The sequence below is a fragment of the Crocodylus porosus genome, unplaced genomic scaffold (assembly GCF_001723895.1).
Source record: "Crocodylus porosus isolate Cpor-Errol unplaced genomic scaffold, CroPor_comp1, whole genome shotgun sequence".
Classification (NCBI taxonomy): domain Eukaryota; kingdom Metazoa; phylum Chordata; order Crocodylia; family Crocodylidae; genus Crocodylus; species Crocodylus porosus.
This window is the reverse complement of record NW_017728914.1, coordinates 26632341-26651991: the sequence shown is the minus strand read 5'-3', so window position 1 is coordinate 26651991 and position 19651 is coordinate 26632341. Positions and strand designations below refer to the sequence as shown.

The 19651-nt window shown below is 41.8% G+C and overlaps 1 protein-coding gene across 3 annotated transcripts in view; it reads right to left on the bottom strand.

Moving 5' to 3' along the window:
* Nucleotides 1-19651, bottom strand: part of FNIP1 (folliculin interacting protein 1) — an 88052-nt gene that overhangs the window by 43002 nt on the left and 25399 nt on the right. For 2 of the 3 annotated variants that reach the window (XM_019535063.1, XM_019535065.1), the window contains exon 2: nt 7062-7188. In XM_019535063.1, coding sequence (XP_019390608.1) covers nt 7062-7188 — 127 coding nt within the window. Of the gene's footprint in view, nt 1-7061; nt 7189-15774; nt 16300-19651 lie in introns of those variants that run through there. The other variant, XM_019535064.1, reaches the window with a different exon arrangement.

Here is a 19651-nt window from a genome sequence, read left to right as displayed (position 1 = left end):
AAGATCAAGTATCTGCTATGCACCACTTTGCTGTAGTTATTGAATCTGAATGTCAATGAAATATTAGATGCAACAAATCACCAGATATTACGCAACAAAGGAATGGGATGACTGGTGCTCTAGTATAATATTCCAGGCATACTCAAGTCAGGTTTCCAAAAATAAAGAGGTAACTGTAGCATTCACCAACATGCCCAAGGAAAAAAAGACTCAAATCCGTACTTTCTCCTCCCAAAGAAACATGGCTGCAATAAATCAAGTCTCTAGGCCAACTGCTGCTGGCACCCTCTGCAAAGCACAAGGTTGCCAGACACAGAAACATCTGCTGACAGGACGTTGCGGGCAGCCTGCCTCTCTTGGCTGCCATGCTGGTTTCCCACTGCTGTCATGCTCTCTGTTCCTTTCCTGCTCGGCTCCTCGTACAATGGTCTATGAAGGCCTGGCAGTATCCCCTGTACAGTGTTTGTGTATGTAAGATCTTGCTGGTGCGGCTTTGGTGAAAGACATGGTCACACAAGGTGCCCAAGTAAATAGCACTAAGAGCCTGTTCTGAAGCAGCACTTCCCCAAAGGCCTTGCTTTCAGAGCCTCCAGCTAGACGAGCACCTTGATGAGTTAGATGAGCACCTTGCCGGGGTCATCTGACCCCGGTGCTCTTTCCTGTCAAGGCAGGGGGTTGGACTAGATGATCTACCTAGGTCCCTTCCGACTCTAGCTACTATGAAACTATATACCTCCGCATGTAGGCTCTTCTCTCCATAGTCTTCTTCAACCCGGAGGGTGCCCAAGGCTGCTCAGCTTTTCCCACCCCCTTTGATGGCTTTACAACAGACTGGCAAAGGTCTGCAACTTCTTTACTGAATGAGAAGGAGGCATGCAGCACCTCTGCCTCTTACTCCATATGTACCACTTAGAACAGGATGAAAATACAAAAACCTTTAAGAGGTAGGGGGAGCCAAAGTCAAGGCGTTGGTATGGTAAATGAGAGTAAGGTAGGTGAGGGGATGGGTTTCTTTTCCTAAATGAGGTATTCATTAAAAGAGACTGAACAGGACTAACACAGGAGAACTAACATTTGCAAGGTCTCAGAACTAACATAGCAGCAGGGAGCCCGAGGCTAGTCTTGGAGGAGGCTGTTTCTGAAATGACCAGTGAGACCGAAATAAAGCAGAGAAAGGAAAAGACAGGACATCTCTATATAAAAGCTGCAAGAATCTAAGAGCTGTGGACCCTCGTCAGCTGGAGGAAAAAGGAGTTTCCTCATGGGGTAGAAAAAGTGCATTTAAAAAAGGTAGTCTGCGTAACAGAGAAAAGCCACGTAGCAAAAAAGAACGTGGGGGGTGGGCAGGGGGAAGGACTCAGAGACTACAGGGCAATTAAAAAACCCCTCAATGATCAACAAGAATCATAATAAGCTTTCAGTCTGTGAATTCTCCATTTGGACACCCTCACCCCCAGAGCAAAGTGGGCACTGTGTTAAGGAAAGATAAATTGTTCTCATAGACTGAAACTGAATCTCACATTTGATTCCTGTTATGGTCTGAACCGTAAAAGCTGATCAATAAATATTTGTGCATCTGCGTAGAAGAATAGATTATTGCCCATTTTTCCAGCTCCATGTGTAAGAGGAAGAACTGCTGTTTTTTAGAACAGTAATCATGTAAATTGCCTGATTTTTTTCTTAGAGCTGTTGGGCTCCTATGTGCATTTACAGACAGGAGAAGCAGGGAAGATAACCCGCCACACTGCTACGAATACGTCTCCATATCTATTTAGAAGGCATATCAAGGGTTGAGAAGATTCAGACTCTATTTACCATTACAGTTGGCATCTGCATCTTCCTACTTAGTCTCTTGCACTCTGAAAACTTGTTCACTAGGAAGCAGACTGAGATCACCATCTCAATTTTATATAGGTCACTTCAAAGGCAAAAGGCTCAATATCCCATCACTAGTCTCTCAAGCAATTTAGTATCCCAACATTTCTCCCATCTTCCAGCTTTGTAGAATGCCTGACTTTCTTAAAACAACATGCCACTTATGTGCTTTTGGAGAAATGTGACCTCGTAAGTGACGATTTACAAAGTTAAGTCAGTATTTAGCTAAGTGTCACCCATCTTGCCGTACAGTTAAAGTATGTAACTTGGTGAAAATTGGACTCGCGTGCCCCATCATCTTTGGGCCACCTTTTGCTCTTTAACCCAAATGTTACAATCGTTGGTTCACTTTCTTCTCGAATCCCACAGGCTTCCCTTTCCTGCCATCTTTGACTCTCACTTCCCTGTTTCCCACTCTTTCCAAAATGTCACAGCTACAAGTCCTCCTCCACTCTCAACCCTTGGAGCAGGTCACTTCCTTCTTCAGCTTCCTTCTCTACTCCTACCTATCTTCAGTGCCCATTCACATTTTGACTCGCAATCTATGTTCTCTACAACTTGGCTCCTACTTATAGCCCTGCCTTTATCCTTGTCTATTCTTCCTCTAGTTCCTCCAATTCCCCTTGACCACACTGGATGTCCTACTCCTTCCAGGCTGCCACAAACTCAAAAACTCACCTGTCTCTAAACAACCCTCTGCAGTCAACTCCCCCTCTGAAAGTGTCCTTTGCTCACCAGACTGAACCATGAAACATCAGGGCAAAACACAGAGCAAAAAAATGTTGCTAAACAAGACATATAGGAAAAAAACAGTCTTACCTATACTTCTCCCTGGGGGAGGCTTTCCTTCAGGGCTCCCCTCCCACTGTTTTCTTTGGTTTCCCTTCCTACCTCCCCCATGTGGCATCATTTCTGATATGTTCTCATCCAATTGGACTGCCAGCTCTTTGGGGCAATCACATTGTATTTCTACTTGTCTTTGCATGCCAGCCACACTTGCGTTTACAGTGCCGTATGAATAACATACAGCAACACCATAATATAACACAGTACAGTACTGGGGAGTCCCAGCAAACGGCCAGCGTGAATGCGGCGTCAAGGTTGAGAAGTCAAGCACTCATTTGAAGTGTCAGGAAATGTAGAGTGCAGGCAGAGAATTTAGCCTGGGCCTTGCCATCTGGTTCATGTATCTTAAAAGGAATGTGAAAAGTCCGTTTTCTTATTATAGCAAAGTTAAAATCAGGTCCCGTATTACTTTTTCAAAGACTTCTGAAGAAAGCCTTTCCCTGTCCACAAACTTATAACCTTGGCCTCACTGAGAAGGCACATGCCCAAGTCACCTCTTGGTCTGGATTTTGCATATTCAGAGGAAAATAAGGAGTGGAGGATGGGGAAAGTGTGAAGGATAAAAAGGACTGGGCATACATGTGAGGATACCAGGAGACATCCTAGTATGGGGTAGATGCTGTTTCCTACAAATAGCATAAGGCAGTGCCATGATGGCTGAGTCCCACAGCTGAGGTATGAACGCCAAAATTCACATTAACACAAGTGAATTAGACCAACAGAGCTGCCAGTAAGACTAATGCAACTGATTCCAACCTCTGAGTAACTAATGAAATTTGAAAGAGGTAGGTGTTACATGTGGACCCAAGCTATTTGGTAAAGGCATTAGTAATGACTCCTCTTTGCATCACACAGTCATTATGCAAATAATTCCTATGCTGATACATCTCCTCATGATCTGGTGTCACAATGTTGAGAAATGCTATCACTTTCTTCTTCTGAGATCCTGGCAAAACCAAAAGTGGAGCCTTGCCCAACTTTCTGCTGTTTACGAGGGAAAAAAGAATGGCCACCAGCATACTTCAGCAGAGGGTCTAAGATGGCATAAGGCACCTGGATACAGAAGGCTGACTAATTAATAGGACATCCCTTGAAACACTGGGAAAGAGCTGGTGGTGCCAAGTACCAAAAAAGGTCCGGGATACACAAACGGGAATTGCTTTGCCTCATCCTACAGGCCAAAAACCCAACAGCTGTCCAAAGTATATCTCCCATCTAAGTGAAAATGCCTGGCACACCACTCAGCCAACATTCTCAGGATGCACAGCCTAAGGCTTCTGGCCCGTGGATCCCTTGTCAGCCTGGCTGAAGAACTTTAACCCTGCAAAGCCCCAGGAAAAAGTAACAACCTCTCCTACAAAATGAGCTACAGGCAGTCCTCACCAAAGCTATCTATTGTAGTCCCATTTCCAGTAATAACAAACACACCACATTATTCATTCAGGAGTGCATCTAATTGTCCTGATCTTTATTTCCCCCCTTTCTTTTCATCATTCTTCATTTGTTCTGTACTTCATACTTTTAAAAACTGGAAAGACAAAATAAGCTATGGTCCTAGTATTGTGGCTCATATTAATCTATCATCTTGTGACTTTTCTGCTGAAGACTCTCTACAATTAATAGATCCCTCATTTAAATGCAAATTTAATTCTCTGTCCCCGCCGTGCATGTCACTTATAACCCTATATCTGAGAAAATCGGACACCTGCCTTCAGCACTTACTGTTTGAACACTCCAAAATCTCACTGACTACTTCTTCGGGTTATGAGACAGGAGTCAAAGGAAATCTATATCTATATCTATCTATATATAGACACCAAACAGGATTGATATTACTTTACGTTATCATCAAGCACGTAAAGGAAACAATGATAATGTAAAGTAGAGTTAAATTTCATGATGCTTCTTGGAAACAGTAGGGGGAAAAAAAAAAAAAAAAATCAGAAATGAAGAGTTGTTGCCCAGCTGGCTATACAAGGAAAAGAACAGCCTACACAGTCATATGGTGCCTTGGGGCAGGATTTTCAAAATTGCTTGGCCTCTGCCTAACCCAATGGACTTCAAATCAATTGGTTAGACTGGTGCTGAGGATGTTCACAAATCTCATGCTTTGTATATCTGCAAACTCACAGATACAAATCACATTAGTAAATCCAAGGAGGGAGGAGGAGAGGGAGCAGAAGGCATTGACTTCTGTGAAGCACTTAACAGATACTCATTCACAACAGCGAGCCCATCCCACACACAAGTCTTACTGCAAAAGGGCAAGAGTGCCTTGGAATGTGCTTAGAGCCAAGATCTCTCTCTTTATATATGCAGGGTGTGTCTTTGTTAATGAAAAATCAAGATGGAGTGGGGAAATAACACAACTCCTTGACAAATTCCAGTTTGTAACCACAAAAGACTACTGCACTAGGAGCAAGCTGAGCTGAAGACAGCTGGACACAAGTTTTACCTGCAAAACCCAATTGTTACTGAAATGTTGTGTTGAGTCAAGGAAGGCTGCACGGGATGACCCTGCCAAGGTGGGAAGTGTGACAAGAACTGTGTCGTCAACAATTCTCTCATGGAAAAAAAAAAAAAAACAAAAAAACTTACATAAAAGCATTGGAGGTTAGCACTATGCATTTTACTTCACAGCCTGGGAACAATTCTTTATCTGATAGTTGTTTTATGGGGATGGGGAATACAGTTGGCTATTTTTTCCCCACTGAGACATGGCACAAAGAACAAGAAGAAATTGTGGAGGAGTGGTATTGGCTGAACTGTCAGTCTAATGAAACAAGTATTTTTAGTGGAACTCTGTAGATATTCAGCTGTCAAAATGAACTATGCTTCCAATAATAAAGCCAGCCCACAAAATTCGAAAGTTCACTGTGTAAGTAAAGACACTCTTTTAAATGCGTTTTCTAGACTCAAAGAAATTGATAGGAATAGAAATAGGCGGCACAGGTATGTACTACAGACTGACAAAACCTTGTTTATTACATTTTGTTTTGTGACATACGAGCAGAACTCTTTTTTAAAAGTATGAACTCTTTTGCTGGCAAAGATACATGGACAGTTCTGTACTTTTAGCCTAATAAAACTGCTACGGGTTCAAAATTAAAAAGTAAGGGACATCTAAAACATTTTGTGATGTCTCGTGCTGCTGCTACAGGAATTAAACCCAAGTCAAACATCAAATCAAAACTCCGCAACAAGGAAACCCGGTTCTTAACTTGTGGATATAAAAGTTGTTATATTCAGCTATGAAGAGTCATTAAAAATCTATGCTCAGAACCACACAAAGTTCCCACAAGAATTAGATAGGGTATTTGGTGGAAGTAGCAGGCAGTCAGTCTGGATAAGAAAGAACAAATTGCAGCTTCTGTCAAACTTGGCTGGTGCAGTTTACAGATATGCTCCCGCACCCAATGCGGAAACAATTTTTTTGTGATAAAACTGCCATTTTCTGTAGCCATACTTAAAGTACCTAGTTTTATACCCACTAGGCAGCACCTAATAGAGATAACCAAACATGACCAAATTGAGTTCATGCAGTGCCTAATATCTGTACCTTTGCAGGTGGAGAAAATGAGGGTCAGAGAGGCTAAGTGACTTGGCCAAGCTCACACCAGCAGTCAGTGACAAGATTGGGACTGAAACTCAGCTCTCTCATGCCTGACCCCTACAAACATTCTCCTTTGTCCTGCTCTAGCAGTTACTTTGTAAATTCACAGATCAATAAACAGCAGGTCATTCTGCAGCAAAAAGGCAAAACCCCCAAAGCTTTCAAGAAACTTTCTGCCAAAGAAGTGACACAAGACACCAGGAAAAAAAGGTTGGCAAAAGAACACCAAGACCTGGGACACAAGATGCAAAGGGACTTCCTGGGTCAGCTGGTCCAGTTCCCTGCCACTGCAGGCTGCCACATCACATGATCCCCATCATAAACGGATCAAATTCTCAGTTTCTTCTGTGTCATGGTCTTCAACCATATAGGCACAGCATTGCATGGCTAGGGGGCACAGAAAAGGAAGACATCTCTTTTTCAAAACTTTTCAAAGTTGAGGGTGAAAAAAGAAAAGTCCCAGAATTAAAAGATGTCAAAAATATTTAGAGCTGTTAGAGGCAATCCCTGAAGCTTGAATAATGTGCTATACACACGCACACAAACATGATCATTTTGCCACACAGTGTGTGTGTGTGTGTGTGTGTGTGTGTGTGTGTGTGTTCAAAGGGTTAACAAATAAATGAATACAAAATGTTTATTGTCCTGACCTTTGTGTATTCACTCCTGTATTATGTAAAAAGAGAAGTCATATATTATAATCACATTTCAGCTGAAAAATACTCACCGACACAGGTACATCCTCACTTTTCCTTTTAACACTGGAGTCAAATAAGACATTCCGCCCTCTTCTTTCACAGTCCTGATACACAATCAGTCGGATCTGACTTGGGTCAAACTCTGGTAAAGGCCAGCTTTAATGAAAAAAATAAAGAAGCAGAAAAATTTATTACCACAGTGACTTCTGACATTGTTTCTTTACATTATTTTTTTAATAAAGCCAGATGTTCAAATAAAGTCCAAGAGATGCAATGACATTTTTCTTAAAAACCCTTTGATCCTGTGCAAACATTGCGCTTTCACTACAAAGTGCTTGTAAATAAATAGCTGCAGTGCCATGGTGTAAGTTGTGTGACGCTCCCGAAGTAATTATTTATCCAGTGTTGTCAATTCCTGTGCTGTTATCACATCTTGTGATTTTTTTCCTCACAGTTCCAGCTGCCAGAATCAAGGAACCACAGGAAAATGCAGTGCTATCTGTGAGCATTTAGCTGCATAACTGAGAAGGCTAATGTGCCAAAGCTACCATGCATTTCCCATCTTTACCTGTCAAAAAACCCCACTGCAATAAAATACTTCCATTAAACTCCTCATGATTATCTTGCTATTCTTATAGCAGACCAGAATCACAGGTCACAGCTACCCACAGCTATGAGAGAACAGATCTTCAGTAAGTTTAAAACAATGTCCTCCAATACCAGGACAATCACAAATCCCAATTGCTACCACAGGTAGGAACCTACCTAAATAGCAGAAGTTCCTGGTGCAGCGGTACCTTTAATCCCAGTCTTTTCGCTGTGCATCCTCCCCCACCAGTCACTGGTCAAGAGGCAAAAACCACAGGTAGGGGTGTGTATGTGTAAGGTGCCATGAACTTCTGCCATTATTTAGGTAGGTCCCTAATCACAGGTATTATAAAGTGTGTTACTAGACTGGGGCCAAAGTGAGAGCTCACATTATGGGTTCTGAAAACACATTTATTCCCAGCAACTGATCCGGTAGCCTAGTAAGACGTGAACCTCTGAAAGCTCCGCATTCAGGATGTCCACTGAATTTTGTGGAAGCTTCACAAATGAGGATCTTGTTCAAGGGTTCAAGCCTGAAAGGCCCTTTTCCCCTCTTTCTATGGATGGTCTTGCTTTTATTACTACACAGTAAATTTGTTAGTACTTATCATGAACAATTTCATTGTACAGAACTTGCTCTGCAGAGGTTTGACTGCATGCATCGCAGTAAGTCAAATAAAAAAAAAAAACTCTTGTGGAACAACTAAAAATGACACACCAAGCCAAAGATCAATGCTCTGCACTGTCACAGGAGATCTCTGGGACTTTTTTTTTTTTTTTTTTTTAAACTTGTGGCTCTTCATTTCCTGGAAATAAAAACTGCTAGATGCCAGTTCCACCCACAGAGTAGGCAGGATTTGCTTTCCAGACAATAAAAAAGCAGAGCCACTTTCTAAATCAGCATGAAATTCTATCTAGCTATCCTTGCTATAAGAGATGTAACTCTATCAAGGAGAATCACATGGAGCTCTCTCTGACAATTACAGAAAGAAACTTATAGTAAGTCAGCTGGAGAAAGACTCCTTGTCCCTAGGGAAAGAGCTGCGCCTGCCCATATCTTTCGACAATTAGATGCCTATAAATTAACAGTTGAGAATTTTAGATGCATATCCCTAAAACAGCATTAAGATTCATTGTTCCCTATTTCCATGACTTGACCCAAAAGGTCACCTCCCCTCTGACCCCCTTAGTGAGCCAATATAAGTTACCTACAGCCTGCCAACTTCTGTAGCAGAACTTAGCTACAGAAAATTCATTCAATAGTCAGTGGCTACATATACATATTCAAATCATCTGAGAGAGTTCTCCCAGGTTTATACTCCTAATAGAAGGGGGGGGGGAAAAACCTCACTCAGAGCTGCAGGTACAGACATTCAAATGTTGAAACCCTGAAAAGTGAAGAGCTTGCAGTGCTGACACTGTACAGCCTAAGGGTGGTGGAAGGGAAGACGGGGGCACACAGCACAGCATGCTCTGCGAGCTCCCTTAGTTTGCCTGGCAACAGATGGCAGTAGTGCACAGGGCAGCCCTGCTTGGCTGACTCGGACTGCCCATGGTCAGCTTGTGTTTCCCTGCAGCACAATGTGGGGCTTGTGAAGAGGGTGTGTTCTGGGAGCAGTAGAGTCCAGGGAGTACCATACTGTCTCCTGGGGGGAAAGGAGGGAGTGGGGGTTCTGGAAGACTATGTTCTCTTCTGGGAGAAATCACAACATGTACAGACCTTTCTCTCTCCCAAGAGAAACTCTTTTAGGAGTGATTTAACCCTGGTTGTTCCCAGGTTATTTGTCTCCTGGAGTGGCCATTTTTAGTCTGGGAAAAAATCCTGAAGAGCTATAAACTTGTGGTTTCTCCTAGGAGAGCAGAGACTAGAGAAACTGAATGTCTGTATGAAGCCAAAGATACAGAATCCTCCCCCCACCCAAAAAAAACTGGGGATACTAATAGAAATTCATAAGGTTATAACTTCTGTAAGATCATCTAGAAGGAATCTGGGTACTGTAAGTAGAATTACCTGGGCCTCTTAAGGGAGGAAGTCCATTTTCTCAACTGTTTGGCTTCTACCATTTAGTAACAAGGGAGAAAAACAGAAGCTGAAGAGAGGATGCTATGCAACTAACGGCAAAGAGATCACAGGGGAGAACTTGAGCAACTCAAGATTGCTCAAGTTAAAATTAAATTAAAAATTTTTTAAAAGTAAAATACATTGATGTCTAGAGCTTTGACTGCAAGAGCCTAGCTTTCCCTCTGTGTACTCAGTTAAGGCCAGGTAGTTTAAAAAAAAAAAAAAGAGTCATGTGTGCACATGAGGAGGAAGATGGATTATCAAATAACCAAATTCTACGTGAAAAAGTTATACTCTGCTAGACCAGCTCTCAGACCAACACAACTTGCAGGGTGTGGCTTGTGCATGAAACGTTGATCCTGTCTCCGATCAAATGTCCAATCTTACATACAAACCAAGGGGAATTCTGTCATTTATTGAAGTGGCAGTAGATCGGGGTGGGTAATTATTTTGGGGAAAGGGCCGCTTACTGAGTTTTGGCAAGGGCTGCATAACAGGCAGACCAGGGCAGATGAGTATTTCATTTTCTAAATTTTTTAGGGGCCCCATGGGCCAGATAGAATGACCTGGTGGGCCACATCTTGCCCACCCCTGCAGTAGATTCTGCATGGATAAAGCTGTCGTCTATAGTGAACAGTCTCTTGACAGGCCTGAGAATCCTTCGATGAGCCGGGGATGTCTTTTTCAGTGAAGCAGAGCAAAGGGGCATCACAACGCTTGTTGTCAAACGCAATTAAGACAATTCTGAAAAGAGCCATTAACTGAGAGAGACGCCAAGCAATTTCAAGCTCAAGCTTTTGGCTTTGTCCAATCTCTCCCCAGTGAGATGAGGACAACAGATAACCTCACACTCCCAGCAGAAGGAGGAACCCTCTCTCACTCTTCAGTGAAAGTGGATGGGAAGTTTGGAAAACAGTTATGTCAATGACAACTCATGAAACAACAAACAAACAAACAAAAAATGCAATAACCAGCTACTGCTCAAAAAAAGAAAAGGAGGGATTTTACTTGCCCTACCCTTTACTGTGCATTTGAATTTGCATCCATTTTAAACAAAAGCCTGACTTTCATTAGCTAGTACTTCTGATATTCAGCTTTGAAATTACTAGCAGACAAGGGCAGTAACTGTTCCAGATATTTGGAAAGTCTGCTTATAAGAAGCCCCAAGAGCAGCTAAACGCTAAGAGGAGAGAAAGCTAAATATAAAAACCTTACGGCATTCAACAAGATATTTGAACAAGGTAAAAAAAGCTTGTTTATATCTCCATTTCTGCACAGGACACTAACTTTCTCTATTCAAGTATATACACCAGTAACGAATGTATGTTTTAAATCATATTTCATGACAGATGAGTTAAGTGTTATCTGTCTTACATAATATAGCTGTAAAGCTCTTTTTAGCTTCGCAAAAAATATTCCTTGGCAGTAGTGGACTGTTCCTTGAACCAGAAGAAACCAAAGAGTATTAGCAGAAGGTTCAGTAGGATATACAGTAAATACAAGCAGACTGGCACCTCAAGCTCACACCTGTTCCATTCAGCAGAGACATATTTTAGCAAGAAACAGCATTCCTCGTTAGCAGATTTAAAGTGTTGGTAAGTCTGACACCTAAGAAGAGCACCCAGGGAAAACGAACAAAACTACTCCGTGTAATATAGGGCAAAACTCTGTGGCAGATCCTTTGTAAAGCGACACATTTCACTAACTGTGTTTGTAAATGGAATCTTACTATGAAGTTCAACTGATATCCAATTCACTCACAAGTTCTCTTAATTTTAAGGAAAAATGTGTCTCAATCTCCCACCCTGTTGTGGAAATCTCAACTGAGTTATAAATCTGAATGAGAAAAGAAGATCTTTCTGAACAATCCAGATGTTCCTAGTTGATCTTGCTTTGGAGCTTTTTTTTTTTTTTTTTTTTAAATAAACCACTCTCTGTTGCCATGGAAAATTATGTCATTGTAAATTTAGCATTCTGACCTCATAGCAGAAAAGAAGCTGAATTATTTCTTTTCATACAACACAACGCCATCCTGACAGAGACCCCTTGGCACTACTAGAATACAAATGCCATTTTACACAGAGTAAGATTTTCATAAGCACCAAAATGATTTAGAGGCACAAGATCCATTGAATGCAAATTATTTAGATGCTTTGGATAATTCCTTCCCCCACCCAATTAAAAAATATTGTACATATTCCATTATAGTTGCAAAATATTGCAAAAACTCAGCCTCTTTAAAGGTTATTTGAAAACTGGACTCCATAAAATGGAGTCATTTTCTTTAGATCGTCCCAACAAAACACTCTGAGCCCCAAATGAGGAAGAAAGGTCTTAGTGATAAAGGGAGTTTTCAGGTTAACAGGACAAGCTGCAAGCAGGCTATGCACATAGCTGAAAATGACTTAAAATCTGGAAAGTGGAGGGCGGGGTTCTTTAAAGCATCACATTATAGAATAATCAACAGGGTACATTGTTTTTAATTTTATTAGGAATATCATGGTGACATCTGCTCCTGCACTGAATTTGGAAGAAGTTGGGGAACAGGCAATTTGCAGAATCCAGATGTTACCAAACTAATTAAAACTAGTCAAAAACCAGAGAAATATTTGCACATCTCTTTAGAAACAAACATCCAGCACACATTTAGTCACAGAGAGCCAATGGGTCTGGTCCAGCTAAACAGCTCTCTCTTTTCCCTGCCTTACCTCCCTACCTTCTAATACACCAATATTCACTCTTCATGTGCAGATCCATTGGGCAGTTCCTTAAAAAAAAAAAAAAACACCAATGCTGGGAGTTGGGCAAGCAGGATGCAATCCAGAATTCTACATAGCCTACAGCTGGATTTCTTTACACATCCCCGAAAACACAGCATGCACTGGAGTATGAAGAAGTTATCCGCTAGAGGTAATGGAATGATCCTACGCATTGCTCCATGCTGGTTTTAATAACCATCACACAAAAAATGCTGCCTTCTCCCCCACCCATAAAGCTGAAGACAACACAAACTTGTTTTCTGTACAAGATCAACAGAAATCCCTTTTGTCATTAACAACTTATGTTAATAATGTTGTTTCACTCTTACCTAAGTGACCACTGGGTTACTTTTAAATAACAAGACAGTTCTGGAAGTTTAAAAAGATGTATGGTTGAAATGAAAGCCAACTGAGAGAGACACCAAATAGGTAAAAATCATAGATCACTACACAGGAATATGCCCAATTCCTGAAAAAGTAAGTTGAAACTATGAAACTATTGTTTTCAACATGTTAACCACAGTTATGAAAACTGCCTGGTGATGAATCACTTCAAACTATTTTTAAAAGCATCTACGCAAATGATATTTATAGTTTATGCCAGCTTATCTGTTCTGCATGTTTTTCATGTTAGCACCTTTTCAGAATGTCGATAGGAACAGCCATACTGAAAAACCACTAGTCCGTCTCGTCTGGTGCTCCCTCTCCAATGGTGACCAGCGCCAACTGCTTCAAAGGAAAGTGTGCAGTTCGTTATGCAGCTGGGACTACATTGCTATGTACTGGAGATGACATTTTCCCTCACCTTCAGAGGGAATACTTACTCGTTAAAGCCTACAGAGATTCATAGCCCACAATTTTAATGAGACTACCTACCGCACAATGCAGTTATTTCTGTATTATTATTATTTACTACTACTTGTACTGCGGTAATGTTTAGAGGGGCCCGTTAGGAATCCAAACTACACTGCACAAATATTTAACATGAGTAAAGTCCCTGCCCCAAAGGAGCTTACATTCAAAGTGTAAAGGTAATCTGTATTTAGTACCTTTCTAAACTATATCTAAAACATCCTGAAGCAGTGAGTTAAACAGGTTTTTAGGGGTTTTCTTTTATATGTGGAAATGTTATAAAAGACAACATTTTATACATATGTGTTGTCTATTAATATTGAAAATCCTGCATACATTTTACTATGGGAAAGGGGAAAAAGAAGTAGGTTATTGGCCTTCTCTGTGACACTCAGTGTATTATACACCTTTGTCATCTCTGCTCTTAAGCTCTTCAATGAAGACAGCCTTCTTCCAGTCCCCAGCAACTTCCTCCACGTACTTCTGGACCTTTCCTCTTCTCATGCCTTATGGTGATGTGACAAACAGAATGTAGGACTCATAGTAAGGACAAATACTCTCTATCATTTTCTTGACATGGGTCAGCCAGTTGCTCCCTATTTGACTGCTGCCATACAGCTGTGTAGATCTTCCAGAACAAACACAAGTAGCTGGGCGCATACTAGGGATGCACCGATGATGCTAGGTTGATGGTTAGAGACACCCAAAAAACCAGATGAAATTCATTATCCAATACCCTATGATGGGTGTGATAAATTTATAGCCTTGGTTTGCATGCACAACTCTTTCTGCAACAGTTCTCTTTAAGCTTCAGTGGCGTAACACATATGGCCATGGGGAGGAAGGGGATCTCTACATTAATACAACCTCTGAGCTGATACATACAAAACGTTTTGCAAGACGGATGTCCTTAGATCTGCATTCATGGGAAGGTTGTGTCCATTGGCCCCATTCCTGCAGGGAAAATTTTTTATTAAAACTGAGCTATGTGACTTGACCAAGGCTCTGGAGGGGATCCATTATAATTGATGGGGAAATTGCTTACATTAGTACCCTGGGCAACACTGCCACTTACAGCTGTTAACTTACTCATGGCTTTGTCTGAAGTTAAAGAGCTGGGGGTACAGTGGCTGCAAGGAGTCTCTGAATCCCCTCTGCTCTTTAGGAAGGGATTTGCAACAAGCTTTCAGCCCTATGGACTAGTTTCACAGTTATTAGGGTTGAAAGGGACCTATTAGATCATCGAATCTGACCCCCTGCCCTGGGCCGGAAAGAGCGCATGAGGTTACATTGCAAAGTTCATCCTAAGGACTAGGGCTAAAAACCAACTTTTCTTTTAAATCAAAGCTGAGGATTCCTGTTCATATTTCTTGGTTCCCTATACCCAGAAGAAAGGGAGGGCCCAGCCGCAGGCTTTGTAGCAGTGAAAAGGCCAGCTCTCTGCCATGTCTATAAATCTGTCTCATTCATCTAGTAGTTTAGCAATGCTCACTCTGAATAGCTGTACTACTGGGGGTTCAGGAACTGTGAGCTACTCACACCATGCACATACTGTAACAGTTGGTCACAAGTCAGGCATCTGCACTCTGTGCACTGAACTGGGACATAAACTTCAGCTGGTTTCCACGTTTGCTGGCCCCGACTCCCAAATTCTAGTTTGCTGTCTTATTCTTTAAACTGCAAACGAAGCTAACTTTAGTTTGTTTTCATTTTTAACTCCCACCTGTTAGTCACTTGCCTCTGTTTATCCATTCAGCTCTCACTCCATGCCTAATTCACACTCTCGAAATTCCAACACACACCCAAAAATGCCTCGTGGAACATGGATTTAATTCTTTGCTGGCCTCCAACCAAGCGTACACAGAAAATAAAGACATGGTACGTATACAGGTTAGCTATGGTAGAATTAAAAACATGAACCACGAAAACAGTAGCCTTGAAGGTACTGTGGGAAGGAATCAATAAATATGTTGACTATTTTTACAACTTGACCTCCAGCAATTAATTAAGAATTTAAAGTTAACTCTTGTCATTCCAGATCACTATCTATGCCTCCAGATTTGAGGGCATGTATAAAAGCATGCCATTTTAGAAAACACCTGTTCAGTTTCGAGAGGCTTTAAAACACACATACACAAACTTTTCCTCATTAGTTCTTTTGGAAAAAATGCCTTGATATACAAAAATATACACAAACCAACAAAAATCCCTTTGACTTAAATCTGCTAGCATTTAATACAGTTCTTCCCATTACTTCAGCAGATCAAAACTAATCTTTGCAAAGTTATAGTTATCAAATTAACTTAGGATATTTAAAAATACAGAAAAGAGCTATTTTCTATACAGTTGCAGAAATCAGAAAGCCAAACCAACTCTATAAAGCATCATATTTCTACAAAAAAAAATTACAGCAGCAAATCAATTGTTAGGAAGTATAGTGTCCAAATTGTTAAAACAATTGCAATAACTTTATTTCCATACCTGGAAAGCATCTTTATCCCCTGAGCAGTTCCACTTTTCAAAATCCCTATAAACTCCTGTTATGCCCAGCTGCCAACCCAGGTTAATAATAGCAATGAGCCATATTCATCCAAAACCACAAGACTGTCAGGTGACATATCGAGAGGTCTGAATTTAACTCAAACAAAAGGCTCCATGCTGCAATGCAAAAAGCTTAATCCTAGCAACAGGATCACAAAAACTGCCTTAAAGAAATCATTTTGTCGAAGCAAAACACGGGCTTTCGCACGAGGATCCATCTACAGTCCCCTATAGTTTCATAACCAATATTCTGTCCTTCCATTCTGCTGCACAGTCCAGGATCCTTACTAAAGTAAATATTGTCTGTTTTTCCAGTTCCTTTGTCTCCTCAAGTGTATTACTGCAGAGAAGAGAAGATCAGTCTAATTCATCTGAAAGCTAAGTGCTGCTTTGGCAGACAACGTAGACTGTACATGCCAGTTTAATCTATCCTTCTTCAGCGAATCCGATATGGGCTGAGCCGCATGACCAGACTCCCTTGGCAACTGTGGCTGCAGTTCTGCACCTCCACAATCCACATTTGTCAGGAATTCAGATTGATCGAAGATGAGGGGGGGAGAAAAACACCAAAGCAGCTTCCCCCCAGACTTCCCCTCCCCCTTACATTCTTGGAAGCTGCAGGATGCTTGCATTCAACCCTTGCTGACAAGCTGAGCCAGAGGAGTGGAAAAGCAAGCACTAATAGCCATCATGTGACCCAAAGCTGTCAGTATATGCCACCTGGATCTGCAGTGAGCCTGCCAACCAATCCTAGCTTTGCCTTATATTCATGCACACAGAATTCACCATTAACATAAGGCCTTTAAAATGTTTAGCTATACAGAAGGTCTTGTTTGGATCCCTGCTTTATACTGGAAACAGAAAAATGATGCCTGCCCATGTTTCGTGCACAAGGTGCAATTGCTGACATGCACGCTCCACACTGCATAACTTCAGTATGACTGCATACTAAGGAAAAGCAGATGCATTCTATTTTATTTTATTGTTGGGGTGGGGTGTTATAAGAAACCTCCCCTCCCTCTTCAACAGTTTCCTATATGAACAAAGGAGGCATTGTATGCTTTGTAAAAGCTCATTAATATTACAAGTGAAACTCCAGGAATAGTCCAGATAATTGGATGGCAATATACACTTTAAAAAGGAGAGATGTGAAATAAGACCCATAAAGAAACCCTGACCAGCTGCAGAGCTGTAAACAGGGTTTCATAACTGCTCTTGTGTTAACTCATGGCCATGGAAGGAAGGGTGTTTAGTAATATAATCACAAGAGCAAAAAGCTCAGTGTTTACACAGTTTATCCTAACATCCTGGGAAAAGGGAGGGAACGGGACCTGGAAGCTTGATGTGCGATAAAAGATGCTAAATATTTTGGAAGCACATGAGAGAATTGCAAAAAATGAGGGCCATCATCCTTGAGGAAACCTTCCTTCGATTTTACCCAATATCTACAAGTACCTGGAACACACGTGCAGCTTAATACTCATTCTTCAAAATTAAAATTCTCTCCCCCCCTAACCACACCACAGAGGTCACCAGTATTAGCTACCTTTTTATTTCACAGAAATAGGATGAACAAGTATACATTTTCATGTATATTCATTCCTGAAGCCTGAGATTTGGCCCTCTAGGATCAGCTCCACAGAAGAACACGGAGTTCCTCTGCAGACAGACACCCTCGTAGAACAGGTGGAATTTTTGACTCCAGGGAAAAAAAATTCTGGCCCCAGTGAGGTCATTGTGAGTTTTGTCACTGACTTCAATAAAGCCAAAGTTTCACCTCATGACCGGTAGCGGGATTTCTTTTTAGTCTCCTGAAGGCAGAAAATAAAACTTGAAAGGAGAATCTGACTCAGTATAAAATCCAGAACTACAATCTTTTGTACAAGACACAATATGGGCACAGCAGGCGGTAATCCGCCTCTCTCAAAGTAGAAGCACAAACAGTTGGGCGTGTGCTTTAAATTCTATATAGCTGTGGCCCAAAGAGTCAGTGGAATTGCTCACACAAGTAAAATTAAGCACATGTGAAACGATCTTAAAACCAAATTCTGCTTTTAATAGTTACAACCCCCCTTCAAACTGATGTGTAAGCAACACTGTCTAATACTTCTGTCACCTTTCTGGTTTATGAAGAGGCACATGCTGTATACAGTAATACACTCCTGCCAGGATGAAACTGCTCTAAAACCATTCATGTCATTTATACATAGCGTATGCATTGCTTTCTAAAGGGTAACCATGTCAAAAGTGACCTTTTTAGCTAGAAATGCAACGGTGAGAAGTTGAGGCTAATCAATGTATTATGTAAACGTTTATTTACAGGAGTAACACCCAAAGTTTCCATTTTACCTCACAGTAACTTGATGCACGTTCAAGAGAAGAGCACTGAAAGGGGACACAGCTTCAGTTAACAACCAACCAGGAAAAGGAGTGGAATGGATTCTTACTAATGAAGTGGTAAAAAAAAAAAAAAAAAAAGTCCAGGCACATAAAAGTATATAGACACTAACAACTGCCACAAACTAGAGAAAATCTGCCAGGACCTGCTGCTAGTTCAAACACCCCCATTCCCATGACACAAACCAACAGGTAACACAGTCTCATTTTATTCCGCAGACATGTGTGGCAACAAGCTCTCAACTCACTGCCCTGGAACTGAATACACTTGTTAAAACTACATTATTTGCTCCAGAAGTCTTAAAGCAAGAACAACACGAATTGTTGGTCACATAAATTAGGGACAGAAGTTACGCATAAACTAGCTTATGTGATCAGAAACTAGTTTAAACCTGTAACAAAACAGAAGTTCAGTGCACATAAACCAGTTTCAGTCATTTTGAAAGTGGTTTAAGATGAACTTGGTTGAATGAATAGATTTAGGCAGACCGGTTTACGGAACTCCTGTCCCAGACCCCTTCCTAGTTCAAGTTTGCTCACAGCCCCCCAAGCATCCCAGGATGCTTTGCAGCCCTGAGCTGGGCTGGGCTGTGCTGTGCTGTCTACTCCAGCTGACCAGGGTTGGTCCCACCCCTCTCCTCCCTAGCCAAAGCACCATCACTGCTCCAGCTGGCTGAGAAGGGGGTGGGAGTGGGAGTGGGAAACCCTGCTCCAGAGTGTCCCCTCATTGCTTGAGCGGCAGGAGCAGGGGGCATGGGCAGATGCCGGTAGCTTAAGGTTAATCCCCGCTCCCTCCCATCTCCCAGACGCGGTACCCCAGCCGGGGTCTGCCTGGCTTTCAACCCACACACTTCTCAAGTGGCAAAAGCAACCAGACTCCGGCCCCGGGTCCAACGTGAAAGGGGGGAAGGAGGCAAAAATCACACTGGCATTGTGTTTAGGGGCATAAATATGGACTTTAGCAACAGAACAGTAAGCATTCTGAAAGGTCAACACACTAATTAATGCAAAAAGAGAAAGTCTGGCAAAAGTCTGGCCTTTACTTGGCCCTTAATCCCACAATGAGCTCCATGTTGAAGGATGCCTGTGCCCAAGTACAGCCCTACTGAGCTCTGTCAGGCTGCTTGGGTTCAAGCATGGTTTCCATGGAGCAGCTCAGAGGACTGAGAAGCCTCAGCCTCGTTACACTTGGCAGGACTGTGCATATGTACATCTGTTAGCCTACGGTCCAGTGCTGGATTTGGGCCTCAGTTCAATCACAAATTACAAATAAAACCAGAAGAAATGAACTCCTTTTGGTGTAATTGCTAGGTTATTTGTTCACTCTCCCAGACCCGCCCCCCATGGCCAACCCCATCCACCCCAGCTCCCAGCACTTTAAAAAAAAAAAAAGCCTCGGTGCTCACCAGGTGCAGCCAGG